General features: G+C 40.5%; 1 protein-coding gene across 2 annotated transcripts in view; it reads left to right on the plus strand.

The window, feature by feature from the left end:
* The window catches only part of PRKCZ (protein kinase C zeta), a 213,576-nt gene that overhangs the window by 127,227 nt on the left and 59,251 nt on the right, over positions 1–27,098 (plus strand). For both annotated transcript variants that reach the window (XM_044667579.1, XM_044667580.1), the window contains one exon: positions 15,581–15,666. In XM_044667579.1, coding sequence (XP_044523514.1) covers positions 15,581–15,666 — 86 coding nt within the window. The remainder of the gene's footprint in view (positions 1–15,580; positions 15,667–27,098) is intronic.

Genomic DNA, 27,098 nt, shown 5'->3' on the forward strand with positions numbered 1-27,098 from the left:
CCTTCCTTTCTTCCTTTTCCTTCCTTCCTTCCTTCCTTCCTTCCTTCCTTCCTTCCTTTCTTTTTCTAGAAATGTTTTTTCTTAGCACACTTTTGTGTGCCCATTGGATTAGAAATGTTATTTAAAAATATACCCCCCCCCCAATACATAGGACTTTAAGGAAAACTTGTGGTATGAAAATGTTATTAAAATATTTAAAGAAGAAACAAATAAGTTCACAGATCCCCAAGGTTCAGAATCTCTGCTCCCAAATCTCCCTTAGATTACCAAGATATACTGTATATTAAGTGTTCTTTGTCAGCTTTAAATCACTATAAAATATTAACAAAAATGAATCGTTTATGTTTTCCAGAAGAAAATAAAGGCTTATACTTAAATGTTTATATTTTTTTCTTAAACATTTATATTCTATCTTACTAACAATTAAAAAGGGCTAGGGCTAGGCAGTGGGATTTGTCCATGGTCACCCAGCTGAGGCCAGATTTGAACTTGGTGCTGTAGCTATAAATTGCCCATTTATAATAATAATTATTTTTTAAACTCTTTACCTTGCATCTCAGTCAATATTGTGTATCAGTTATAAGGCAGAAGAGAGGTAAAGGCTAGGCAGTGGGGGTTAAGTGACTCTCCCAGGGCCAACCCAGCTAGGAATTGTTTGAGGCCAGATTTGAATCCTGGACTTTCCATTTCTTGGCCTGGCTCTCCTTCCACTGAGCCCCCTGTGTTTACTTTTAGCATATTTACACAGGCTTTTTCTGCAAATGCAATACAGACTCTTCAAAGGTGGATGGTTATTCAGCATTATTAAAATGCCAATTAAGTTCTAGGTGACCTAGTGGTCAAGTATTAGGGATGCAAGACAAAAATATTGTTCGTGCCCTCAAGGAGCTTACCTTCTGGTTTAGAAAACAAAGGAGAAAGTTATTTGAACAAGATATATGATCAGTCTTCCACAGGATTAGAGAGCATAGTAATGAAGTTCTTCTACAAGAATAAAAATCAAGAACAATTAAAATATACAATAAAATAATAAATAATAGAAATCTAATAATAAATAAATAATAAAATAGAATAATAAAATAGGAAAGAAGTGGGTCCAGAAGTATCAGATTATAAGATTCAAATTAAAATCCAATAACTCCAAGTATTATGTTTTGTAAGATTTATTAATAATCACTTGAAGTAGAGGAAAGTAAAAACTATGAGTAAAGAGCAGTTTCCCAGACCTTGAAATTGGGAGAAGAAGAGCAAGAGGGCAGAATTACAATAACCTTTATCTACAAAATGTAAGGACAATAACAGGGGACAAAAGAGGAACTCTGGGAGTCCTAGGGTATAAATTTCTAATTACAAAAGATCTAAAACTAAATGCTTCAGAACAGTAGGCATCAAAGTGATTTTTTACTGGTTAAGACACAATGGTCAGTAGAATATAATAATAGAGCACAGTGTTGTTAAACCTGAAGACCCCAGATATAAAGGGAAAGACTTCATCATTAGCAGAAAAAACAAAACAAAACAAAAACATTTCTAGAAAAGCTAAGTGGCAAGATACGTATAAATCATTGTTTTACACCAAATACCAAGATAATCTCCAAATGGAGACATGATTTTGATGTAAGGGGTGATGTCATCATATTAGGGGAGCATGGAAAATTTATGAATAGAGGAAGAATTCAAGACCAAATAAAGCATAGAGAATATTGCAGAACATAAAATAGAAAATTTTGATTACACAGAATTTTATGATTTTTCACAAAATCAAAGTCAATGCAGCTAAAATTAGAAGAGAAGCAGGTAGATGAGGGAAAAATCATTATAGTGAGTTTCCCTGGTATACGTCTCATTTCTTAAATATATAGGGAATTGATTCCAATTTAATAGAGTAAGAGTCATTCCTTAGTTGGTAAATGGTAAAAAGATAGAAAATGGAATTTTTTTGAGGAAGAAATACAAGTTATCAAAAACCATATGAAAAATGAAACCCTGGTGTTTCTCCTCATACCCATCAGTTCGGCAATGTTGACCCCCCCCCCCAAAAATGAAAAATGATATGCTGGCAGGGCTTTATGACTGGCACATTAGTATGCTGTTGGTAGAGCTATGAATTTGTTCAGCTCTTCCTGAATTTCTAATTTTGCCCATAAATTTATTAAATGGTTCATATTCTTTGACCTAATGATGGTCCTATTAGACCCATATCCAAAAGAGATCAAAAAAGGAGGGAAAAGGACCATCCCTAAAAAACAAATTTTTTTCAGTGTCTAGTTACTGGAAATTAAAGAAATTCCCACCAGAAGGGAAATGGTCAAATAAATTATGGTATATGAATATAATGGAATATTGTTGGGCTATAAGAAATGCTATAAGGGACACTTTGAAGGAATCCTGACACGGTTTGTATGAACTGATACAAAAGGAAGTGTGCAGAACCAGAAGAATAAAGTTTGTGAAGCTGTTAATATTGCAATCATTAAAAAAAGAACTCTGATGAGAACAATGACCAGTCATGATTCAAAAAGGCTGATGATGAAGAATGAGAAGAAGTCAGGTTATGGTCTCAAGATGAAGAATTTTTTGGATATAGCCTATGTGGGAATTTGTTTGCTTCTCTCTCTCTCTCTCTTTCTCTCTCATCCATCCCTTTACCCATCTATCCCTCTGTCTGTCTGTCTCTACCTCTCTCTCTCTGTCTATCACTCTCCCTTTCCCTCCTTCTCTCTCATCCATCTATCCATCTGTCTGTCTCTACCTTTCTATCCATCTATCTCTCTATGTATCTATCCATCCATCTATCTATCTACCCATTCATCTATCTGTCTATCTATCTCTCTATCTGTCTATCTATCTCGATGTATCTATCCATCTATCCATTCATCTGTTCTCTCTTTCTCCCTTTCCCTCCTTCTCTCTCTCATCCATCTATCCATCTGTCTGTCTGTCTGTCTGTCTGTCTCTCTACTTTTCTATCTATCCATGTATATGTATCTGTTCATCCATCTATCTGTCTATCTATCTCGATGTATCTATCCATCTGTCTCTCTCTCTCTCCCTCCCTCCTTCCCTCTCTCTTTCATCCATCTATCTGTCTCTCTCTACCTCTATCTATCTGTCTATTTCTTTGTATCTATCCATCCATTTATCTATCCACATATATGCATACACATGTGTCTGTGCATGTATATATGGGGACACTGTTGAGCTATATATTTATATGTTTATTTCTGGGATTTTCTTTTGATTCCCTTCCTCCCCCTCCCCTCCCCATGGGAAGACAGAAGAGTTAGAATTAAGAGAATAAGAGAATACAGATTTTTTTAAAGAAATTAATACATAAATAAGTTTTTTTATTAAAACATTTCTATCCTTTTCCCTACTTCATAAACATAAATGAAGTTATTCTCAGAGGGAAATACATTAATGCTCTCAGCAATTGGAATTAAAGAAAAATTAGGGAAGGTGGGAGATCAATTCAGGCATGAGACAATCTAAATCTATGCATTCTGAGATTATTTGACTTCCAATTTCAGCCAAAGCAGATGAGAATATAGCATAGGACCATTGTTAATAAAGCTGAAAAGAATAAATCTTAATGATCACCTAATTCACTCCATTCCACACAAGAAGAACCCCAGAGTGGTGTTTGCTCAAGGCAAAGCCCAGAGTAGGAATTTTTGTGCCCTAAACCATGTCCAGATACATTTGAAAGGGAGATGGGATTAGGATCCCCCTCTGAGACACAAATCTGAGGCTACCATGAGTGGTGGGAAGCATCATGGGATGAGGAGGGGGGAGCTCACCCCAAGTGCCATCTGGTAGTTTCTTATTTTAGCTAATTATTCTTTTAACTAGGTGTTAAGTTCTGTTTTCCTGTGCTGTCGAAGGACTGTGAGGGCTGTCTGCTGCCTCTAAATATGGCACTCTCTAAATCCAGCCCCTTGGGACAAAACCCCCCATCACTGTTCCAGTTAAGTCTCTGACCCAAGGTCACAGATTCCAAGTGGTAGCACCAAGATTTGAACCTAGAACCTCAGACTTTTGAGAAAGCTGTCAGGAAGCCAGGATTGGGGTATTGCTTGTCCTTTCTTTTCTATCCTTCTGCTTTTGTAAAACATTCCTTTCAAAGGAGATACCTACTGGTCTAGATGGTCTTTGAGGATTTGCTCAGAGATCTCAGTGGATCTGGATTGTTCTGATCCTTTGATCCTGTCTCCTAGATCAGTCCTCCATCCCGTATGCCAACCCAACCCATCATGTCTGTGTCATGTTGTGGGTGTCCTTTGTAGACCATAAAGCTCTCAGGTATAATTATTTAGCTTCAAGGACCACAAGGGAGTAAGTGTGGGCTGTGAATGACCAACTGGGAATATAGAGATCTTGTGCTGATGTGAATGAAGAAAGAGAGGAAAGTTCTCATATCTAACAAGGCGTCTCAGGAAATCTGGCAGCATTTACAGTTTCACTTTTGAAAGAATCTAGTTTTTCATTTAGCTCTGATGAGCCCATTCCTGGAACAGGGGGGAGAGTAAGTTAGCCTGGTATTAGAGAGGGAGCTGGAGGACTTCTATATGCAAGACTGACCGCTCACCGCCTTTCTCTTCCTTCAAACCTGTTTTAAGTCCTGTCTAGTACTCAAACGATATACTATAGTCCTAACGTGTTTGGTGAAAAGATTTTTTTTTTTAAAAAGCCACCTTGATTGCCTTTAAGGAGACTCCATTCTAAGGAAGGGACTGCCATGAGAAATTATTGGTACTGTTATCATTCTAGTCTTCCCATCTGGAGTTTTCCTATCATGACTTTACTCAGAGCAATAAGAAACACTTGGGGGAACAGAGAAAAATGCCTTCAGGGTTTCCTGGTGCTGCAGAAAATGGACTCAGGTTCAAATCCTGCTTGATTTCATATTTTTTAAAATGAGAAATCTGGTCTTCCATCTCCAAATCTCTGATGATATCCTTTTTTTTTTTTTTTTTTTTTTTTTTTTAACGAGGCCCCCCTTCCATCTCATTTTAACAAACTGTGTTGCCTTGAATGTGGTTTACTATAGCAGATCAGTTCTTCACCCTGCCAACCTTGTGTGGGGGAAATCTGTTCATTTTTCCTTTTAATTCTCTGTAGGGCAAGCAATATCCCAATCCTGGCTTCCTGACAGCTCTCTCTAAGGTTTTGCTCCATCTTTTTTTTTTTTTTTTTTTTTTCCCTCTTTTGATTTGGAGACAAGGGGGAGATGGACTGGGCAAGGAGAAGCGTGTTAGCTCTTATTTTCCTCTCCTTCCCCCACAGGCTGCTACCAGGATTAACAATGAAGACGTGGCTTCCAGAGGTGCTGCGTCCAATTAGTCATAGTCTAGAGACGGGACCCGGGGCGAGAGCTCAAAGCTATAAATAGAAGACCTAGGCAGAGCCGCTGGGGTGCTTGGGGGCTGGGTATCTACAGCAAAATCTCATTTCTCCTTTGGAGTCGGACCCGTACCTGTACAGGTTCCCCCTTCTTTGGATGTGGCCAAGTTATTTTCAATTGTGTCTGACTGTTCATGACCCCATTCAGGATTTTCTTGGCAAAGATACTGAAAGGGTTTGCTATTTCTTCTCCAGCTCATTTTACAGATGAGGAAACTGAGGCCAGCAGGGTGAAGTGACCTGCCAAGGGTCACACAGCTATGAAATGTCTGAGGCCAGAGCTAGTCACTCTATCTACTCTATCCCAATCATAGGGTTTTTTTTTTAAATTTTTAAACATTTATTAATATTCATTTTTAACATGGTTACATGATTCATGCTCCTACTTTCCCCTTCGCCCCCCGCTCTCCCCCACCCATGGCCGATGCACATTTCCACTGGTTTTATCATGTGTCATTGATCAAGACCTATTTCTGTATTATTGATAGTTGCATTGGTGTGGTAGTTTCGAGTCTACATCCCCAATCATGTCCGCCTCAACCCATGTGTTCAAGCAGTTGTTTTTCTTATATGTTTCCTCTCCTGCAGTCCTTCCTCAGAATGTGGGTAGCATCTTTACCATAAATCCCTTAGAGCTGTCCTGTGTCATTGCTTTCTGCATAATAAAAATGACAATTCTACCCAAATTAATTTACCTATTCAGCGCCATACCTATCAAGCTACCAAAAAACTTCTTTACTGAATTAGGAAAAACTATAACAAATTTCATTTGGAAGAACAAAAGATCAAGAATATCAAAGGAAATAATGAAAAAAATGTGAAGGAAGGTGGCCTAGCAGTACCAGATATTAAACTGTACTATAAAGCATCAGTCATCAAAACAATATGGTACTGGCTAAGAGACTGAAGGGAAGATCAGTGGAATAGACTTGGGGTTAATGACATCAGCAAGACAGTGTATGATAAACCAAAGAACCCAACTTTTGGGACATGAATCCACTATTTGACAAAAACTGCTGGGGAATTTGGAAAACAATATGGGAGAGATTAGGTCTAGATCAACATCTCACACCCTACACCAAGATAAATTCAGAATGGGTGAATGACTTGAATATAAAGAGGGAAACTATAAATAGTTAAGTGAACACAGAATAGTATACTTGTCAGATCTCTGGGAAAGGAAAGATTTTAAAACCAAGCAAGATTTAGAGAAAATTACAAAATGCAAATTAAATGGTTTTGATTATATTAAGCTAAAAAGCTTTTGTACAAACAAAAACAATGTAGTCAAAATCATAAGGGAAACAACAAATTGGGAAAAAATCTTTATAACCAACCATAGGGTTTTCTTGGCAAAAACAACAAACTTTGTCATTTCCTTCTCTAATGGATTAAAGCAAACAGGGTCTTATCTGGGGTTACACAACTAGTGAAATGTCTGAGGCTATATTTGAATTCAGATCCACATAGCTAGCTACCTTAAATCCCCTTTTCTAGTAGCCATGATTCCGGCGAAGCTCTACCTGGCATGTCATAGAACACTTCCCCACTCTCTCCCCATGCTCCTGCTGTCATTATAAGGCAGATTTTCCTGACCTTGAACCCAGATCTTCAGCTCCTTCCTATTTCAGGAATCCTCTAGAACCAAGCAGAACAGGCACCCAAGAACTCTATCCCCCTTCATTTTATAGGGGGGGCCCCAAGGTGTGGTAACCTCCCCAAAGTCACATAGGAAGCAGCAAGTGACAAAGCTGGGATTCAACACTAGGTGTTTCCCTGCATTTCTTTATGGGTCAACATGTCTCTTCCTATCAGACTTTCTTTTCTTCAGTGTCCTTTCAGTGGTCTGCCATAGTCCTGGTCACTTGTCTCTGGATGCCCTCCAGTTGGTCAGTATCTATTTAAAAAATGTGCCATCAAGAACGGGACATCCTATTCCAGTTGTGTTTTGACCAGAGTGACCTCCCTTGTTCCGGACACTCTGCTTTTATTATTCCAACTGGAAGATTATAATGGCTTTTTTGGCGACCATGGTCCAAGGACCTGTTTTAAAACTTTACATAAATTAAAATTCCCATTTGTTTTTTAGAAAGAATGTGGCCCACATGAATTCTCCACCCCCTCCTTTCTACCTGTACATTTTGAAGTTTATTTCTTGAACCCAATTGCAGAATTTTTACATTGATCCCCATTAGTGAATAGGTTGCTGCCCTTCAGAGTGAGCGGAACCCGGGTTCAAGTTCTGACTGATTCCTATTGGCTTTGTGGTCTTGAAAAACCTCTCACTGCCCCCCAGGCAACTCAGTAACATCCAGAGAAGGGACTAATCTGCATTGGCAGCTATATTTTCATTGAGAAGTTTCTTATAGCAATGGGATTGCATTATGAATTTCCCCCTCAAATTCACCCCAAATTAACGTTATTAAATTGTGCCTCTTGCTTCTAAACCATAACTAACTTTCCGGTTCCTAACTCTTTAGGAATGTTCCTAGTATGTTCACAGTCTCTAATAGATTTGTGGCATCTCACTTTGCTCAGTCGTTCTATCTATGTCTTCAATCTTTACCTGAGTCACAGATAATAATACAGAAATGGAGTCCAGAGGCATGTTAAAAGCAGTGCTTTTTCCATAAAAATGGAAGTGCAATGCACAACAGTTCAATGCTACAAGTATTTCTTGGACACCCACTGCTAGCTGGGAGATGGAGAAGGAAATGGGAAACCACTCAGGTATCTCTGCCAATAAATCCTCAAAGAAGGGCATGAAAAATCAGATATATCTGATAGAACTCAATAGCAACAGGCTAGCCTTTGCTCCTGGTGAGGACTTAAATTTAAATTAAGATAAATAAAACAAAACAGTTCCTATTTTCAAGGAGCTTATAATCAAACAATTAGTCTTAATTTTTAAATATATTTAAATTAAGTAAATTTAAATATATTTAGATGTACCTTTTTTTCATATTACCACAGATCCTCTCATTCTCTTACCCTCTCAGACAACCATCCCATTAAACAAATCCATATTTTAATTTGATTTTTTTTAATCCTTACCTTCTTTCCTAGTAATAATGTATTCCTAGTAATAATGGCTAGGTAAATGGGGTTAAGTGACTTGATCAGGGCCATATACATAGGAAGTATCTGAGGCCAGATTAGATCCCAGGATCCTCCTGACATCACCTCTGGCTCTCTCCACTGTGTTACTTAGCCGCCCCTAACAAATCATATTTTTAAAGACAATAGGAATAGAAAAAGTCATTATATCATTGATATACTGTTTAAAAGCAGGCACATTGTACAATATTTTTGAACCATCCCATCTCTGCAGAGAAGTGCAGTAGGAACATATTCTATCTGTTCTTGGAAATCTTGTTAGATCTTTAGAAATGATCAACAATCTTTTTTTGGTGTTTTTTTTTCCTTCATTTTCACCATTGGAGTCATTATTTGTATTGAATAAATTATCTGTTTTATTCTTCACAACACAATATGAATGAAGTACATGTTATTATTATTACCATTTGCCAGTTGTGGAGATTGAGGTAGTCATAACTTGAATGACTTGCTCAGAAGCATAGAACTAGTAAGCATCTAGGCTGCATTTGAACTCAGGTCTTCCTGACTCCAAGCCAAGTGCTCCATCTGCTATACTACCTTCCTGCCTGTAAATATACCAGAAGGGAAGCTCCTTTAGAGTGGGGACCCTGTCTCACCTCCATTTTCTATCTCCTCCCACATCTAACTTGATATTCTGTACAAAGTAGGCACTTGATAAATGCCTCTTGTCCATTGACAAAGCAAAAACATAAAGGGTGTCTCCAGCCATCCTAGGCTTAATGTTTCTTCTGTTATCTGATCTGATAAGCTAAGTAGGGTTGAGGCATTTGTTAGTCCCTGGATGGGAAACCACCTGGGAGTGCCAGGAGACTTCAAGATAGGGCATTGAATTTGGAGTTGGGAAATTGTTGTTCAGTTGTTTTTCCATCATGTCTGGCTCTTTGCGACCCACTTTAGGGCTTTCTTGGTAGAGATACTGAAGAGCCTTGCTGATAGTAAATAGGTATGGCAGAATATGCTGATACTTAGTAGAATGAAGATAGATCTTTGTTTTATGTTTGTCAGACTTGATTTGCTATTTCCTTCTCCAGCTCATTTGATAGATGAAGAAACTGAGGCAAACAGGTTAAGTGACTTACCCTGGTCACACAGCTCGTAAGGGTCTGGGACCAGATTTGAACTCAGGAAGGATGAGTCTTCCTGACTGCAGGTCTGCCACTCTATCCACTGTAGCATCTAGTGTCAGTAAAACATGGGTTCAAATCCCTATCTCAGATACCACTAGAATGGGTACAGGTCACTTAACATCTTTATACCTCAATTTCCCCATCTGTAAATGAAGAGTTTGGACTCAGTGCCCCAAAATTCCCTTCCAGCTCTAAATAATGGTATGTATGAACTCACCATTTTCTATAGGGCTGCAGAGTTTGCAAATGTTCCACTCTGGAAAGTGCTGTGTCTGTCCACTACCGCTGCCCAGCAGAGCCTGTGGTTTAGTTAATGTAGGGCTTGCCTGTTTGGATCGCTCCCTTCCATGTGACTTTCTCAGAGCTCGGCAAAATTGTCGGGTCAGGGAGAAGGCAGTGAAGTATCCACTATGCCTGGATGTTGTCACTGTAAGCAAATGCCCCTTTAAAGCATTTTTTACTACCAGCTCTGTACAGTCTCAAAGCTGGAAGGGGTCTCAGATGCCATCTGATCCAACCCATATCTCAATTGTATTCCCTCTACAATCTAGCTAGAGAGGACAGCCAGCTTCTCTACTTGAAGACCGCTACCATAGCTGTAGCTTGCCCTTGTGGATAATAAATCTGGCTGTAAGAAAAACAATTTCCAGTTCATTGTGCTTCTTATAACCTTCATCCATTGTTCTTATTTCTGCCCTTCTGGGCCAAGCAGAACAAAACTAAGTAAGGGGGCAGGATTCAAAGGGATGAGGAAAGGATAATTTACTGTAAGAGAAAATCTTTCATGGACAGTTAAGAGAGTAGAGTTCAACTAGTCCAGTCCGTTCATCTCCCAGGTGAGAAAACTGAGGAGAAATAACTTCTCCAATGCTGTTTAGGTAGTATTAGACCCAAGATCATCAATATGCCTACAGTTCATTGAGAAGACCCTTGCTGATAGTAAATAGGTATGGCAGAATCCTCTGATACTTGGTAGAATGAAGACAGATCTTTGTTTTGTGTTTGTCAGACCTGGGAATTCAGTGTCTTCTAATCCAATATGACGGACATCATCCATGTCCTCCCATAAAACCATCACTAAGGGTTCATCCATTACCCTGGTGACCTGCTTCTGATTTTCTTGGCATTGCTCCAAGAGAGGCCCAGTGACTTCATGGAGGGCTGTTTCAGAGTTTAAGCTCTTCCTGTGACTTAGTTTAGCCATATGGAACCTGGGCCTTCCTTTATAGTAACTCAAGGCAATCCATAGGTAGAGGCACTGGGGGCAAGGAGGGGGAACTTTAGAGCAGAGCTTTCAATAAGGCTGCTTATGGCTGATGATGCTCTCAAGTGTGGCCTGAACTAGATTAAATATTTAACCAAATACAAGAAAACACAGATAATATTACATTTTAAAACTTAGCCAATATGCAGCTGTAGGGATCCTTAGAGATCCTAGTTTCTATTTGAGTTCTCAATGCTACTGCTCCACACTAGTGAATTGTGTAGATTGAATACAATAATTGTATTATTCTTTGAAATAAGACAAAAGGCCATGTTGCTATGTAGTCTTTTTTCATTTAAATTTTAACTTGTTGCTGTCTTTTGATTTTAAATCACCTTCTCATTTCCAAATATAGCTCTTCCTTTCCCCCTAGACAGAGAGCCATTTTTGTAACAAAGATTAAAAAGAAAGAAAGGAAAAAAAGAGCTCCAAAACTAGGAAACCACAGCCAAGTCCAACAGTATACCCAATGTTTTGCTTCCATAACCCTCTACCCCTGCAAAGAAATCCAGCCTCAAGCACCATGTGACCTTTCCATTCAGCTGATCTCCTTCCCTACATGTTGACTCTCCCACTAGAAGGGGAACTTCTCAAGAAGCCCAAGAAGAGCAGGAACCGATGAGCCTATTTGTATCCCCAATGCGTTGTACACAGTAGGTGCTTAATAAATGCTTAAAGGGATGGAAATTCATTTAGGACCTGCAATTTCAGTTCTACACGCTTGGCAATCTGGAAAAATAAGGTAGAAAAATCCAAAAAGTTACATGCTAAATCTGTGCCAAGCCTCAAAGTTTCCCAGCAATTCCCAATCTTTGCCCAGCTTTCTCACCTGTAACAAGTCATGTCCTTCAGAGAAATACTTCTCTTTGTTTCATTAACAGCTATTAAGTTATTTAAAATGGCCCCCAAGTACAAGAGGAGTAATGCTTGGTGTTCTGATTAGCTTAAGGAAATGGGGACGTGCCTAGGTATATTCATATAAGAAATACTTCTTATAGAATGGGGTTTGCTTGCTATTATGTGTAATTTTCAGCTTCTTGGAACATATGGGTCGTGTAAAATAGGATCCCATTGTATACTTTTTTCCCTTCCTCTGTGCTCTGCCAATCAAGATTTGGGGAGCAGAGGGATTCTGGGGGCTTTTGCTACCCGAATGGACTTGGGCAAATCTTGTTTGCTCTCTAGGGCTCAGTTTCCTTCTTTAAAACAAAGTGGCTAGATTAGATCATCCGTTCTAGTTCTATAGCTATAATTGGAAATACATATGGAATTGAATTAATGGGCAAGGTGAGAGGGGTTCAGTTCTTGTCAAAATGAGACTCCGTGCTAATTCTATGACTTGTGCCTCAGTAATGTCCAGACAAGCCCATCTGTCTGTGTGTTAAAGACAAGTCACGCCGGTGATGTTATTTCCTGTGCTGACATAGATGGTGCCCTGGCATGCCCTCCTTCCTTCCTCTCCCTCCCTTCCCCCCAAAATATCTGGACATACACTAGCTCTCCTTGGAAGGAGAATTAGGGAGAAATATGGGGACAATAAGGAGCAGGAGGCAGGACTCATGGATGCAAAGGCTAGAAAGAGTAGGGCCATTTCCCTTTGGCAAGTCAGAAAGTTGCTGAGAGCTGACCAACACGTTTAAACAAGCTGAAACCTGCTTTCCTCGCTCTCTAAATTCCTTAAAAATTTGGGGATTTGTACAACAAACTTGTCCAGACAACCAAAGGATCCAACATCCCTTCCCCTCAGCTCTCAGGAAATGTCAATATTAAAAAAAAAATGTTTTAGGATGGATTTTTGTCTACAGTTCCAGATTCAATTAAACTAGCATTTATTAAGTCTGTGATGGGTACACGGTTTGCTAAAGGAATTCAAAGACAAAACTGAAAAACAGCCCCTCTGTGGCCTCAAGGACCCTTCTGTTTTCCTGTTTCCTCTCCTAGAGAAAGTTAGATCATTAAAGCCTTCTATCTCGGAGATTCTCTCATTCCAATCCATGGGCCATTTCATTTATAGGAGCTGAGGGCTGTCAGGAAGATGGCAGGGAAAATACTGTTTAGCAAATAGTCAGACTTTCAGTTGCCTTTTGAAATCAGATGTGGGTTGGTGTAGATGGACCATAAGATTCCATACAGGAAGGGCATTTGATTGTTAAGAAAACTGAATCTGAGTGATTCAGCCAGGATCACACAACCAGGCAAAGTAAGAAGCCGGATTTGAACTCAAGTCTTTCTGATAAGCCTTGATGGCTTCAAGGGTCCCTTCCAACCCCAACAGCCCAAGGACAAATGTTTGGGAAACCCTGGTCAAGTCAAAGTATCAGGGACATTTTTTTGAGCTGGAATCCCAGGTTCTTCAGTCCCGGATTCCCTCGGTTGGTTATAGGTAGACGGTGCTTCCACAGAGGTATCTGCAACTTGAAGAACAAACTTTGGAAATAGCTCCAGAAACATGGTCCCTCCCAGCTCCACACTGAGATTTCTTAGAGACTCTGTATGAGTGTCTCTCTGTTTGCCACGGACTCCAGTTGAGTTCCATCAATTTCCTATTTAAAGAGCAAGAATTTGGTTTTGCAATTGCTGTGACCTAATTTTAGGCAGGTTACAGCCAAGGCTAGTCATTTGCTTATTTAAAAAACATAGAGTTACAATTTCCACATTAGAAAATCCATAGTACGTTCATGGCATGTATGAAAGTCTCTTTGAGGGTAGGGTTTATTTTTTTTTATCCATAAAAAAATAGCACAAAGATTTTTATTGTGCTTTGTATCTTTCAGAACCCTTTCCCCCCAGATATGTTTATTTTATGGTATTTTGAGACAGCAAAGTTAGAAATGTTTTCCCCTCCCATGGAAATGAGACCTATGACATCCAGAGGTGTGTGTGTGTGTGTGTGTGTGTGTGTGTGTGTGTGTGTGTGTGCATGTATCCATGTGCGTGTGTGCTCTAGTATATGCATGTGTGTGTGTGCATGTATCCATGTGCGTGTGTGCTCTAGTATATGCATGTGTGTGTGCATGTATCCATGTGCGTGTGTGCTCTAGTATATGCATGTGTATGTGTGTGTGTGTGTGTGTGTGTACTTATGACTTTGGCCATCTTTTCTTTCCTTTTTGTGACAGAATCTAACTGAATTCTGTGGGGTTTTGTTAGAAAGGATCTGAAGTCTTGGTTACTTATAATTCAGATTTAATTTTATCACTAGACTTCAGCTCCACCCCTTTCGCTCTATATTTTTGGCTCATTTAAAAAAAAAACCTTTTTTTTTTCAGTTACATGGAGAACAATCTTTAACAAGTGCTTTCTGATTATTAGGATTATACATATACACTGATTTTAGGATATATAGATGGATGGACAGGGAGAAAAATGAATGGATGGATGGAGAGATAGAGGGATAAAGGGATAGATAAGATGATGGGTAGATAGATTGATGGATGGATGGAGGGATAGATAGGTAGATAGATAGAGGGATAGAGGGATAGGTAGAGGGATAGATAGGCAAACAGATAAAGGGAAGGGGAGAGAAATGATGGATAGATAGATGGATGGATAGAGGGATAAATGGATGGATAGACAGATGGAGAGAGAGATAGATAGACAGACAGATGTGTGAATGGATGGATAGAGGGATAAATGTATGGATGGATAGAGAGATAGATAGATAGACAGACAGATGTATGTATGGATGGATAGAGGGATAGATAGACAAACAGATAAAGGGAAGGGGAGAGAGATGATGGATGGATAGAGGGACAGATAGACCCACAGACAGATAAGAGGAAGGGAAGAGAGATGATGGATAGATGGATGGATGGATAGATAAGGGGAGGGAGGGAGTGAGAGAGAGAAAGAGGTTTGAAAACATCACTGAGGAGAAATAATATATAATATTATAAGAATATAATAATTTTTAATTTGGAATATGCTTGAGGGAAAGATTGAAGCACTTTCAAGTTTCTGTGCTGATTGTGTGTATGTGTGTGTGACACTCGAGAAAGCATCTAAAATGGTGAAGTTTCCCAGGGATCTTAGGACAGCATGGCAATAATCACACGAGCTCACAGTACCACTGGGTTTCTGCTCCATTGTGGGAGGAAATAGATTCTCCTTCTCCTGCCTTAGCCCCAAGGTAAGGAGAACGCAGAGCCCAGCCAATTACAGAACCCATCAGATATGTAATTGGTCCTAACTCTGGGATTTCCCCCCCACCCCCCACCCCCGCCTTGTCATGAGCTAACATCTCTCCTTTGTGTTGGAATACAGAAGTGCCTCAGCTGGGAGAAATGTTGTAGGCTTCCTCCCCCGGCCCCTCCCCAGTTGGCTTCCCAGGGAGGGTAACCAGGCTTTTGACCGTGTCTTTCTCACCTGAGCTCCAGACAGCAAGCAGCCCTGGGAACTGTAACAAGATGATTATCATGTGAGAAAGAGAGAGAGAGCGAGCGAGCGAGAGCGAGAGCGAGAGAGGGGCAGACAGAAGGGAGAGGCTGGAGGGAGAAGCAGCTGTCATTTCAAGCTTTTCCTTGGCGATTCTCGAGAATGGTTTGGCATCCAGGATTTCGGCTGTTTTGATGCAAAGGAAAGCAGGGCTGTTCCAAGCTCGTGCATCTCAGGCTGCATCCGCTATGTACTATGTTGCTGCTTTACACCTTTTTAATATCCTTTCTAGAATCAATCTACCGCCGAGGGGCCAGAAGATGGAGGAAACTCTACCGAGTGAATGGGCATCTGTTTCAAGCCAAACGTTTTAACAGAGTGAGTACCGCTTTGAGGGCTGAGGCTGCCGGGGGGCTCGTGGGGTGGGCAGGAGGAGGAGGAAATGGGAGAAAGCTGGTGGGGAGACATCGATTGTGCCATTTTTCTGGGGCCAGGGCTGCTCGCCTGCTTGTGGAAAAGCAACAAGAGAGAGGAATGGGGGTGGAGGGAGGGAGGGAGAGAGAGAGAGAGAGAGAGAGAGAGAGACAGAGAGACAGAGAGACAGAGAGAAAGAAAGAGAGAGACAGAGAGAGAGGGGGGGGGGGGGAGAAAATGAGAGAGAGAGTTGCATGTGAAGCCAGTCTGTTTGTATTCTGTGCATAATGATGAGAAGTCAGAAGTCCTTGCATTCTTTACTGTCTTGGGTGGCTGATAGAAGCGCCTTCTTTTTCAGCACATCTCGGGTTGTTTTCATGATGTGTCTGTGTGTATGGGGGTGGGGGTGTTCTTTTTCTTGTTGAATCCAGTCCTACTCCAAGCCAGGCTTCCCCTCACCCCAGCCTGTGACTGCTCCGACAAGACAGTTGAAAGGGTTTTAAAAAATATTTGTCTGGCATTTGTTGTTTCTTGTAGTCCATTTATTTGGGCTCTTGTAAGCCCGATTGCTTAAAATTCTTGCAGCCAGGGAACCTTGCTGCTGCTGCTGCCATAAATAATGGTGCCCTTGTATTTTTGTTAAGCTGGAAACTGGGCTCTCCAGGGTCGGCGAGGGGCTCCGAGGAGCCCCACCAGAGCAGCCCACCTCATAGGTGTTGCTGGGAGATAGTCTATTCCCGCCACAGTTATGGAGGCTCGTGTCCCAGCTCCCATCTCCAGAGCTGCAGAGGGCCCTTCTAGCCACCACCCCAAGAGGGGGAGGCCAGGCAGAGACTGTCATCCCCACTTTACAAGGGAGTTCACTAAGGCTCAGAAAGGGGCTGTGATTCGCTCAGGATTGCACAGACAGCGGGGACTTGAACTTGTGCGATTCCGATGGCACAGCCTGCTGCCTTTCCCACCATGGCATACTACAAGCTATGGAGCTTCCCACATTTTCAAGCATACTGAGGTGGGCTATATTCTGCTCAGGGGGGAGGGGGAGGTTCTCTTCTGCTGTTCATTTCCGGTTTTTTTGTTGTTGTTTGTTTGTTTCCCCCTCTTTTTTAAAATCTCCCTTAAAAACCACAGATACAGGGCAGTTCCGAAATTATGCCACTATTCCATTCAACTCGGATTGTAAGGGACAGAATTTTTTTAATGGCTGGGATAGGGGTTTAGACCCCGAGCTGTGATTTCCCTGATCGGAGCCCCTCCAGATGAGGAAACTCCCTCTGCCAACCCAGGTTGGCACCTTCCCTCCCACGAATAGTCTCAGAGAGTTCCCTGTAGCACTAAGAGGCCAGGTGACTTCCCCAGGGTCCATCAGCCAATCTGTGTCAGAGATAGCATTAGAAACCAGGTCTTTTGGGCTCCAAGGGCTCTATTCACGCTGCTCTAACTAAGTCCCAGCGTGATGCAGACCTGGCCTCACAATTTAATAGCTCTGGGAACTCTTCATTTGTAAGCCTCAGTTTCCTCATCCGAGGAACTGAGACAGAGCCACGTATACCCCCTGGCACCGGATTGTTGGAGACTCAAATAAGATAATGGATCTAAAGGGCTTTGGGAATCTTTAAAGCCATAGAAGTGTCTCTTGTTGTTTGGGGTTTTTGTTTTTAAGGTTTTTTTTTTTTGATGGAATCCAAATATATATATTTCTAGTACCAGGTATTGTGCTAAGCACTAGGCTACAGAGACTGTAATAGTCCTTGCCTTCAGGGTAATTACATTTTACTAAGGGGATATAACACATAAACAGGCAAGGCTATCTTAAATAATTATTAAAATATTAAATTATTAAAATAATTATTAAATATCTAAAATTGTTTGGAGAGAGAGAGAAAACATGAATGAATTGGGGACCCCAGGAAGTCTTCCCAGAGGAAATGATCCTTGGAATGCCCATTGGGAAGTGCTTTTGACTGCTTATGGAGCCCACATCCACAGTTTTTGAATAATGAGGGACATTGAAACTCTTTAGAACAGTCTTTGACATTCCGGGTTTCTAGTGTGGAACGTGACTGGCTGCAGCGTGTGGGAATCCAGAGTTGAGAGTATTACTTGTTTTCTCCTGAAATTGCTGTTGTTACTGTTAATCAGCTCTGGGGGCTGTCAGGGTTCCCACATGGACATGGACAGCCCTTTTCACTTAGTACTGTGGGATCGAGATTCCTAAAACATATACTTAAATGGCAGCATGCTCGAGTAGTTAGAACACTGATTTGGGGATCAGGAAGACCTGTGTTTGAATCCTGCCTCATTCATTGCCTGATGGGCAACCCAGGGCAAGGGGTCCATTACGACTTATAGCCTTACATAAAGAGACGGAGGGAGGGAGAAAGGAAGGCAGAAAGGGAGTGAGGAAGGAAGGAAGGAAGGAAGGAAGGAGGGAGGGAAGGAACTAGAGGTGAGGTAATGTAATTATGGGAAAGGAATAAGAAAGAGAGGGAGGAAGGAAAGAAGGAATAGAGAGAGGGAGTGAGGAAGGAAGGGAGAGAGAGGGGGAGTGGTAAAGATAGGAAGGGACGAAGAGAGGAGGGAGGAATTGAGGGAAGGAGAGGTGAGGTAAAGGTAGGAAAGGAAGAAGAAGAAAGAGGGAGGAAGGAATGAAGAGAGGAGGGAGTGAGGAAGGAAAAAGGGCAAGAAGAAGGAAGTAGGGAGGGAAGGAGAGGTGAGGTAATGTAATGATAGGAAAGAAAGGGAGGAAGGAAAGAAGGAATAGAGAGAGGGAGTGGTAAAGGAATAGAGAGAGGGAATGGTAAAGATAGGAAAGAATGAAGAAAGAGGAAGAGAGGGAGGGAGGAAGGGAGAGAAGGAGAGGTGAGATAAGGATAGGAAAGGAGGAAGGAAGGAATAGAGAGAAGGGAGTGATGAAGGAAGGGAGAGAGGGAGTGGTAAAGATACGAAAGGATGAAGGAAGGGAGGGAAGGAGAGGTGAGGATAGGAAAGAAGGAAGGAAGAGAGGGAGAGATGAAGGAACTCTGTGCACTCAAGTTCTAAAAGCTTTTGGATATTATTCTGATTTTTACCTTAAGCTGTGATTCATGCCCATTGGGCCTCATTCATTCTAGACGTTGCTGACTTTGAAGGTATATTTCTGTGTGTATTTTTTTCAAGTCTCCATGACAGAAAACTAAATTACTACTCTCAGATATCTATAGCAATGCTGCAAACGAGGCTTTTTTAAAAAGTGCTATAAAAATAAGCCTGTTTTCCCCTTTCTGAACCCATCTTATTCCTGTGTGCATGTGGCCAGCTTGTACATTCCTCTAGTCATCCACCCTTTACAAATATCAACAAGCAGACAATATCATTCTTGTTCATCTTCTCTTACTTTGTCTTTCTTTTATTATTGTTGTTTTTTTAAAAGAGCACTTGGCTTCTGTCTTAGATCTAAGGCAGAAGAGCGGTAAGGGCTAGGTAGTTGGAGTGAAGTGACTTGCCCAGGGTCACACAACTGGAAAGCATCTGAGGCCAGATTTGAACCCTTCTCATCTCCGAGTCTGGCACTCTAGCCACTGAGCCACATTCTTTGTCTTTTGGTGAATTTTATCTTGCTTGTCACTGTTTGCTTGCTTGGCCTTAAAATAGAATAACTCCAAGGGAATAACAGTGGTAGTCACTTCCATTTGCCTCAGTTTCCTTATCTGTAAAATGGAGGAAACATCACTTGCCTGACACCTCTAAGACATTGTAGGAATGTTCTCTGCAGAGCTCGCAGTAGGACAGAAAGGCACATTTAGGTTCAATCAGAAAGGCTCTTCATGATGAGGACGAAGTATAAGAAAAAGGGATGTCTCTGAGTGTCTGCAGGGAAGATGAGAATGTTCAAGGCAAGTTAGCAAGCATTTATTAAGTGCCTACTGCATACCAGTCACTGCTCTAAGCTCTGGGGCAAATACAATCCCTGCCCTCGAGGAGCTAATGGGGGAATGATGTGCAAACCATCATGTACAGGACAAATTGGAAACAATCATCTCAGAGCAGACCAAGAAGAAAATCTGAAAAGAGGGTAAACATTTCAGCCCAAAATTAAGAAAACTTGTTCTCTAATAGAGCTGTTCCAGGGGGAAGGGGCTGCCTCCTTTATTTAAGGTATTTAAGCAGAGACTTAAATGGTCACTTGCACTGGGGATCTGCAGATGTGGTCACTTCCATCTCTGTAATTGTGGAAAATCTATGAAATTACATAATCCAACCTCCTCATTTTGAAGATCTAAGGGTATGAGAGAGAGAGAGAGAGAGAGAGAGAGAGAGAGAGAGAGAGAGAGAGAGAGAGAAACTATTGCCTGTGACTTGTCTTTATCTCTGAAGATCCAACAGAGAAGCCTAAAAAATCATCTGTGTGATTTTGTAAAATGAGGGGCGTGAGCAAGTTAGAGCTGGGCCGCGGAGGAAACTGAAGGTCATAGAGGTCCTCTGACTCCAAGTCCAATAATGTTTTTCTTGTACCACCCTGTATTTTAATAGCATTTAAAGTGCCCATATTCATGTACTAGCAATAGAACCTAATGTTCCAAGTAAGTGTATTGACCTGCCATACCTTTTGATGTATAATAATGAAGACCCATTAAGTTTATTACAGTATTCCAGACCTTTATACTTGGCTTCCATGGTGGGTAGCTAAAGAATAAACAATTAGCTTTCCAAATGATATGAACAAAAGCTTTTCTCTTTTTCTTTCTCTTTTAAAAACCCTTACCTTATGGCTTAGTATCAATTCTAAGACAAAAGGGTAGAAGTTGGGGTTAAGTGCCCTGCCCAAAGTTGCCCAGCTAGGAAGTGTCTGAGGTCAGATTTGAACCCAGGACCTCCTGCCTCTAAGCTTTGTGCTCTATCCACTGAACCACTTAACTGCCCCACTTTCTTTCCCTTTTTCAACAGTGGGCATATATATGGTTGGAAAGTCTGGATTAAAATCCTGGCTCTGTGACCTTGATTATGTTCTTATACTCTTTGCCTCAGTTTACTCCTTTTGAAAATGAGAGGGACTGTCCTATGAAGACCTTTTCAGCTCTTGATTTAACTTATCTCCAGGAATACTCTATCCACATGATTTTTTCCCCATTTCATTACAAGTTTCATAAAATTTCCTTTAAAAATAAATATTTTTTCTTTTTCTATGATGTGAAAAAAAAATTAAAACAGAGTAGATTACCCCAAGAAGTCTGACTCCTTCTGAACTATTTAAAAAAATTATTGCTATGTTTCCTTTTTTAAATATATCAATTGCCTTTCCCTGTATATCCCCTTCTCTGCCCACCCCTGAGCTATTTCTTCTAATGCAGAAAATGAAAAAAAGCAGTCCAGCAACATCCACAGAAAAAGTCTGACCTTATCCACAGTGTTCCACAACCAGGCCTTCTCTGGCCTTTTCTGGGAAAAAAGTCACCTGGGAGGTTTTTTTTCCCCTTCTATTGCTTCTTAGGGGTCAAATGTAATCATTATATTTATGCAACATCCAATTACTCCCTTTTTATTTTATTTTTTTACATTTACAGTAGTTGTAGCCATTAAGCACATTCTTTTAACTTTGCATCAGTTCGTGTAAGTCTTCTCATACTTTCCTGAATTCTTCTTTTCTTCCATCACAGTAATATTCCATTATATCCACACTCTTCATCTGTTGACATCTCTTTTGTTTCCAATTCTTTGTTAATCATGACACAAGTGTTTACAGATTTTTGGGGGGGGTGGGGAGAAAGTTCATTTTATCTTTGATTTTTATTAGGTTATATGTCTAGATGGAGAAGTTAAATCAAGGGAGATAATTTCTAAAAGAAGGAATTTTAAAAAATAGCACTTTCAGACCTCACATGCAATAATCACGAGAGGGCAGCTAGGTGGCTCAGTGGAGAAAAGATGAGGCAGAGAGTCAAGAACACTTGGGATGAAATCTAGTTTTTGCTACTAGCTGTGTGACCCTGGCCACATAACTTAACTCTGGTTGCCTCAGTTTCCTCATCTGTTATATGAGCTGCCAAGAGAAGCCCAAATGCTAACTGTGTGATCCTGGGCACTTAACCCTTTTGGCCTCAGTTTACTCATTTGTAAAATGACCTAAAGAAGGCAATGGCAAGCCACTCCAGTATCTTTGTCAAGAAAACCTCTACTGCAGTCATGAGATATCTTGGACATGGTTAAAAATGGCTAAGCAAATAGTAATCATGAATAAATAGAAAGAAAGTCAATTGGACAAACTAGAAAAAGACAAATCAAGAAATAATTTGGTCAGCATTTCAGTAAAGTCTAAAACATATAAATTACTTAGGAAAGAAGTCCCTGCTTGTTAAGAATTGTTAAGAAAATGAGAAAGCATTCTGGCGATTATTAGATTACGTAATATGCTAAATGTAACATTTAGAATTTGCCTTGGAAATAGATTAATTTAAAAAGAGGATTGTTGTGGTCACTGTTTATACAATAATTAACCCTTAAGTCACAAAGATGATAATAGCTTTTAACAATTTAATTTTAATATAAATATAGTCTAAGAAAGAGATAAGGAGGGAAGGAAATTTAAAAATATGTATTTTCTAGACTACCACTCTAATCTTACCAGCCCACGAGAATGTCTTCTGCCCAAGCCACCAATACAAAATTGCAGAAAGACCCCCAGCCAAAGACCTCCGGGGCAGAATCTCCTCTCCTCTACAGTCTCTTTTCTATATCCTCTTTTTTTACCACAATTCTTTTCTCTGTGCACTGGTCCACCACATTTCAGGAGCCAATCAAAGTCTCTGTTTGGAGCTTTCCAGTCCCTTTAATGGGCTGGCTCGGATGAGCAGAAAGTTGGGAGTTCCTGAGAGGAAGGGGGTTCCCTTTACACAATTGATACCAATATTTCTCACCGTGTGCCACAACAGACTCTAAAGGCATAAGAGACTTGAATACATGGTTAAAAATCAAGGTAACCCTTTACTTCCAAGATCTTACATTCTTTTGGAGGGATGAAATGATATGCATAAAAGGAAATATAAAGAACAAGAGAAGGCACTAGCAAATAGAGAATTAGGAAAGATCTCAGATATGAGCTTAGATAGTCAGGGGTGAGGATCAAAAGCATTCCAGGTCTGGGGAACAGCTTGGTTGAAGGAATAGAGTCTGGAGCCTGATGGAAGATCATCTACAAAGATGAGTTGGCCAGCCTTACTGGCATATAAGGAACCTAAAATGGAATGATCTGACCTCCTAGGATCCAAGAAATAGATGTACCTTTTCCTTTTCATTTGTTTCTTCCTTTGTTGCTTACTTAATAAGTATCCTATTCCCCCCTGTGATCCTTTTTTCTCACCTGATATTTTGGGGCCCTTGCTGGTCACAGTTGTTTCCTTATGTTCATTTTGGGAGCTTTTAATAAAAATATCCCCTTTCCTCCAAGAAGAAGGACCCAGCAGCTCCATGTTTTTTTTTTTTTTTTTTTTTTTTTTTTAACAATTCTGTCCATGCAAAAGAAAGGCCATCACATCCTGGTTGATCCTTCCAAGTACTGACCTGACCCAAAACTTGTGATAGAAGGCTTCTCTGTCAGCTTTGACCAAAACTGAATTAAAAAAAGAAATACAGTGTATTAGTTCTAAGGCAAGAGTGGTAAGGGCTAGGCAATGGAGGCTATAAATAAAAATATATATAAAGCAATAAAAAGCACTTTGCCCCCCCGAAAAAAAGAATTCTTTGGAACTTTTTCTTGATCATAGGAGATGCTTATGCTACAACTGTGGATGTCAGTGAAACATGTGAAATGTGATCTTAACACACACACACACACACACACACACACGCTCACTCACTCAAGCCCCAAGTCCATGGGAGTTTCAAATGCTGCCACTTGGGTCTGTCTTCAGTTGTACAAATTAGAATCCTGCAGTTCAGTCTGGGCAACAAGAGATGCCAGGGACCCACCCACAGACCAAGAACATTTTCACTGGGGTCTGCCCTGAATGGAGCATTCATTCCACTCTTGGCCTCAGCCTCCATATTTCCTTTCTGGATTATTTTTAAGGTTATAATAACCTGAAAGCCCAAGAAACATGGTCAGTGACCATCATATCCGCAGTACCCTGAGTGTTAATTAATACTTGCTTGAATGCACTTCTGTGTTAGGGGTAAAAAACAAGGGAGTGCCCAATGCCATCTTTTTACAGGTGAGTAAACAGAAGATCATGGAATTATAGATTTAGGAGAGATATTGGAATCTCAGACATCTTCTAGACCAACTCCATAGATGACTAAAATGAAGATCATGGAATTATAAATTTAGAGGTAGATGGATGCCTCAGGGACCAACTAATACTATTTTATTATTAATCCCATCAGTAAACAGTGAATTATGGAATCCTCAATTTAAGGTTAGATGGGGACTTTAGAAACTATCTAGTCAAACCCTTTAATTTTACAAGTGAATAAACTGAGGATTGTGATACTATAAATCAAGACTTTGACAAAGTTGTCTAGTCCAACCCCCTATTTTGCCAATAAGTAAAATGACAAGTGGGGAATTTTAGATTTAGAGGTCACTGGCTACACCAAAGGCCACAATTTATTAAATACCTCATTTTAGAAATGGAGCCCAGAATGGTCAGTGGATCAGAAGATCAGAGTTCTTGAGCTGAACAGGACCTTAGTGACTTAGTGTTTCATCCAATCTCGAGTACAGAGCTGAGGCCCAAAGAGATTAAATGACTTGTTCATTCAGGATGGTATTACTTGAGATGACTTCCTCACTGGACTGACTCACAAGTGAAGAAACTTGGGTCTTATAGACAGAGAATTCTTTTCTTTGTACCTCTAGCTCTTTACAAGAGCTTGTCCCATTGCAGGTGCTTCATCAATATTTACTGACTCAACATTTTAAAGTTTGATTTATATTTTATATATTATTATTTTTTCATTTTATTTTTTTTTTACTGATGTTTGACACAATAAATGTCAAAGGAGGATCTGAATCCAGAACTTCTTCTCCAACTCCATCTTTGTATCCATTGAGCCAAAGGTAGAGCCAACCTTTAACTCAGTTCCTCTGAGACCAACAGTCAACTTAGCTGCCCTCTTGTGATTATTGTTCCACAGTTATCCATACCTACACAAGGGCACAGGGAGAAAAATGCTCACTGTGGTCTAGATCCTTGATTGAAGTAGGACCCCCTTGTCTCCATGTTGGTACAGAACCCTGCCCCCTTTCTGCTCCGTCCCTTCTTGTTCCATGTTCATCCCTATGTCAATTGAGACGTGAACCTTTTGGGGATTCTGAGCACTTGAAATGCCCCTTGTCTATGCTTTATTTATGGACAGCTATGTGAAGACTGGATGCAGACAGATAAAGGTTAAGTGGCAGCTAAGAAGTGTCTGGGGCGGGATTCAAACCATGGCTTTCCACCATATTGCTCAACATTATTTGTTCTGACATCACCTCCACCTCCCAGTGTCTCTCTTCCTCTCCCCATCTGAAATCAAAGAACAAAAATGTGTCAAATTGTTCCATCCCTAGTGGTAGCCTTACATCTTAATGTAAAGAATTGGGGCTTGATTGTGTAGATAAGTCTTTGATTCTGTATAACTCCTTTCTATTGCTTGTCCCTCTCTGTTTCTCCCTTACTGTCTTCTGATTATAGACTGGAGATCCTTATTCAGAGGTCCACAGACCCATAGATAGATGGATAGATTACAGGAGGTCCACGAACTTAGCTGGGAAAAAAAAATCCATCTTTATTTTTATCAATTTCTCCCTGAAATGGAGCACAGCTTTCCTTTAAGAATGTAGGTAAAAATCTTCCTTCTGAGAAGCGGTCCATAGACTTCACCAGAGTGTCCCAAGGATCTAAGACACAAAAAGTTTAAGATCTTTGCCCTGGGGGAAGTGGGCACAGTTTCCTTGGGTCATTGTAGCTATGGGGATTGTTGCCATCTTTGCTTATCTGCCGAGACTGTTTTTCAACCTTTACCCAAAGAAAAGTTAGCTCCCTCTGTCCAGACATGTGGGTCTTCTGGCCTCCAACACATCTACTCACCCCTTGTCTTGTCCTCTGTTCTCTGAATTATTTTTATTTTTTTAAACCCTTATCTTCTGTCTTCTCTCCCCGTCTCACATAACCATCCCTTAAAACAGAGAATAAAAATGTGTCAAATTGTCCCATCTGCAGTGGTAGCCTCACATCTCACAAATGTAAAGAATTGAGCTTTGACTGTATAGACAAGTCTCTGATTCTGTATGACTCTCATCTCTGCTCTGTCTTCTGATTATAGAGTGGGGGTCCTTATCCTGAGCTTACTATGTGCCCAGTTTTATGTTAACTCCATATCCTTGCTAATATCGTCCATGCCCATCCTTGAACGCCTGCCATGATTGTCCACTTAGGCTCACCAGGGATCCTTCCCTTGTACCGTTGGTCCCATTTTGATTCATCAAAGACTGGCATTTCTATGATTCACAGCATATAGCCATCTAGCATCAGAGATTAATAAGCTTTGTCCACAGAGAGCAGTTTGAGATTATGTAAACTGTTCCATTACAAGAGGGATTCGATTCTCATTTCATCCCATCAAATTCTTGGTCTAGATCTATCTGTATGATCATTAATGTGTTGACTCAACAAATTGTCCATCTACCCAGTTGTCACAGTCTGAGAAGTAGCCGATTTTTTGGATCCATTGGGTTTTTCCTACATGGACTCAGGGACCAGTTGTTTGAAAAAGAAGACCTCTTGGGGGCATCTGGGTGGCTCAGTGGATTTTGAGAGCCAGTCTCAAATGAGAAATGAGAAAAGAGAAATGAGGTCCTGAGTTCAAATCTGTCTTTAGAAACTTCCTAGTTGTGTGATCCTTGTCAAATCCCTTAACCCCCATTGCCTAGCCCTTAACACTCTTCTGCTTTGAAATCAATACACAGTAATGAGTAAGATGGAAGGTAAAGGTTTAAAAAAGAGAGAGAGATAAATAAACTTTCACGATCTAAGAAGGCTTTCCAGAGGAAGCAATACCTTACAACTTGAGGGAAGGGAGAAATTCTAAGAGGGGGAGGTGAGAAGTGCCTTCCCAGCACAGGATACAGCTTGTCCAAATAAATGCAGAAGCCAGAGATTAAATGTCAAGTTCAGGAAACTATTTGGCTAGAACATAGCATAAAGGAAAGTACATATGGAAAATAAGGCCAGAAGATGAAGCCGGATTTTAGAAAGCCTTCAATACCCAGCTGAGGTACTAGATTTATACTTGAAGGCAGTAGGGAGCTATTGAAGCTGCTTGAGCAGGAGAGTGGCATGTTTAGAAATTGCATTTTTTTTAAAAGATGGTTAGAGAGGAAAGAATCTGGACTTAATGTGAACAGTTAGGAGTCTGTTCTAATTCAAGTCTGAGGT

This window comes from Gracilinanus agilis, chromosome 3, assembly GCF_016433145.1.
Source record: "Gracilinanus agilis isolate LMUSP501 chromosome 3, AgileGrace, whole genome shotgun sequence".
In the NCBI taxonomy this organism is placed as follows: domain Eukaryota; kingdom Metazoa; phylum Chordata; class Mammalia; order Didelphimorphia; family Didelphidae; genus Gracilinanus; species Gracilinanus agilis.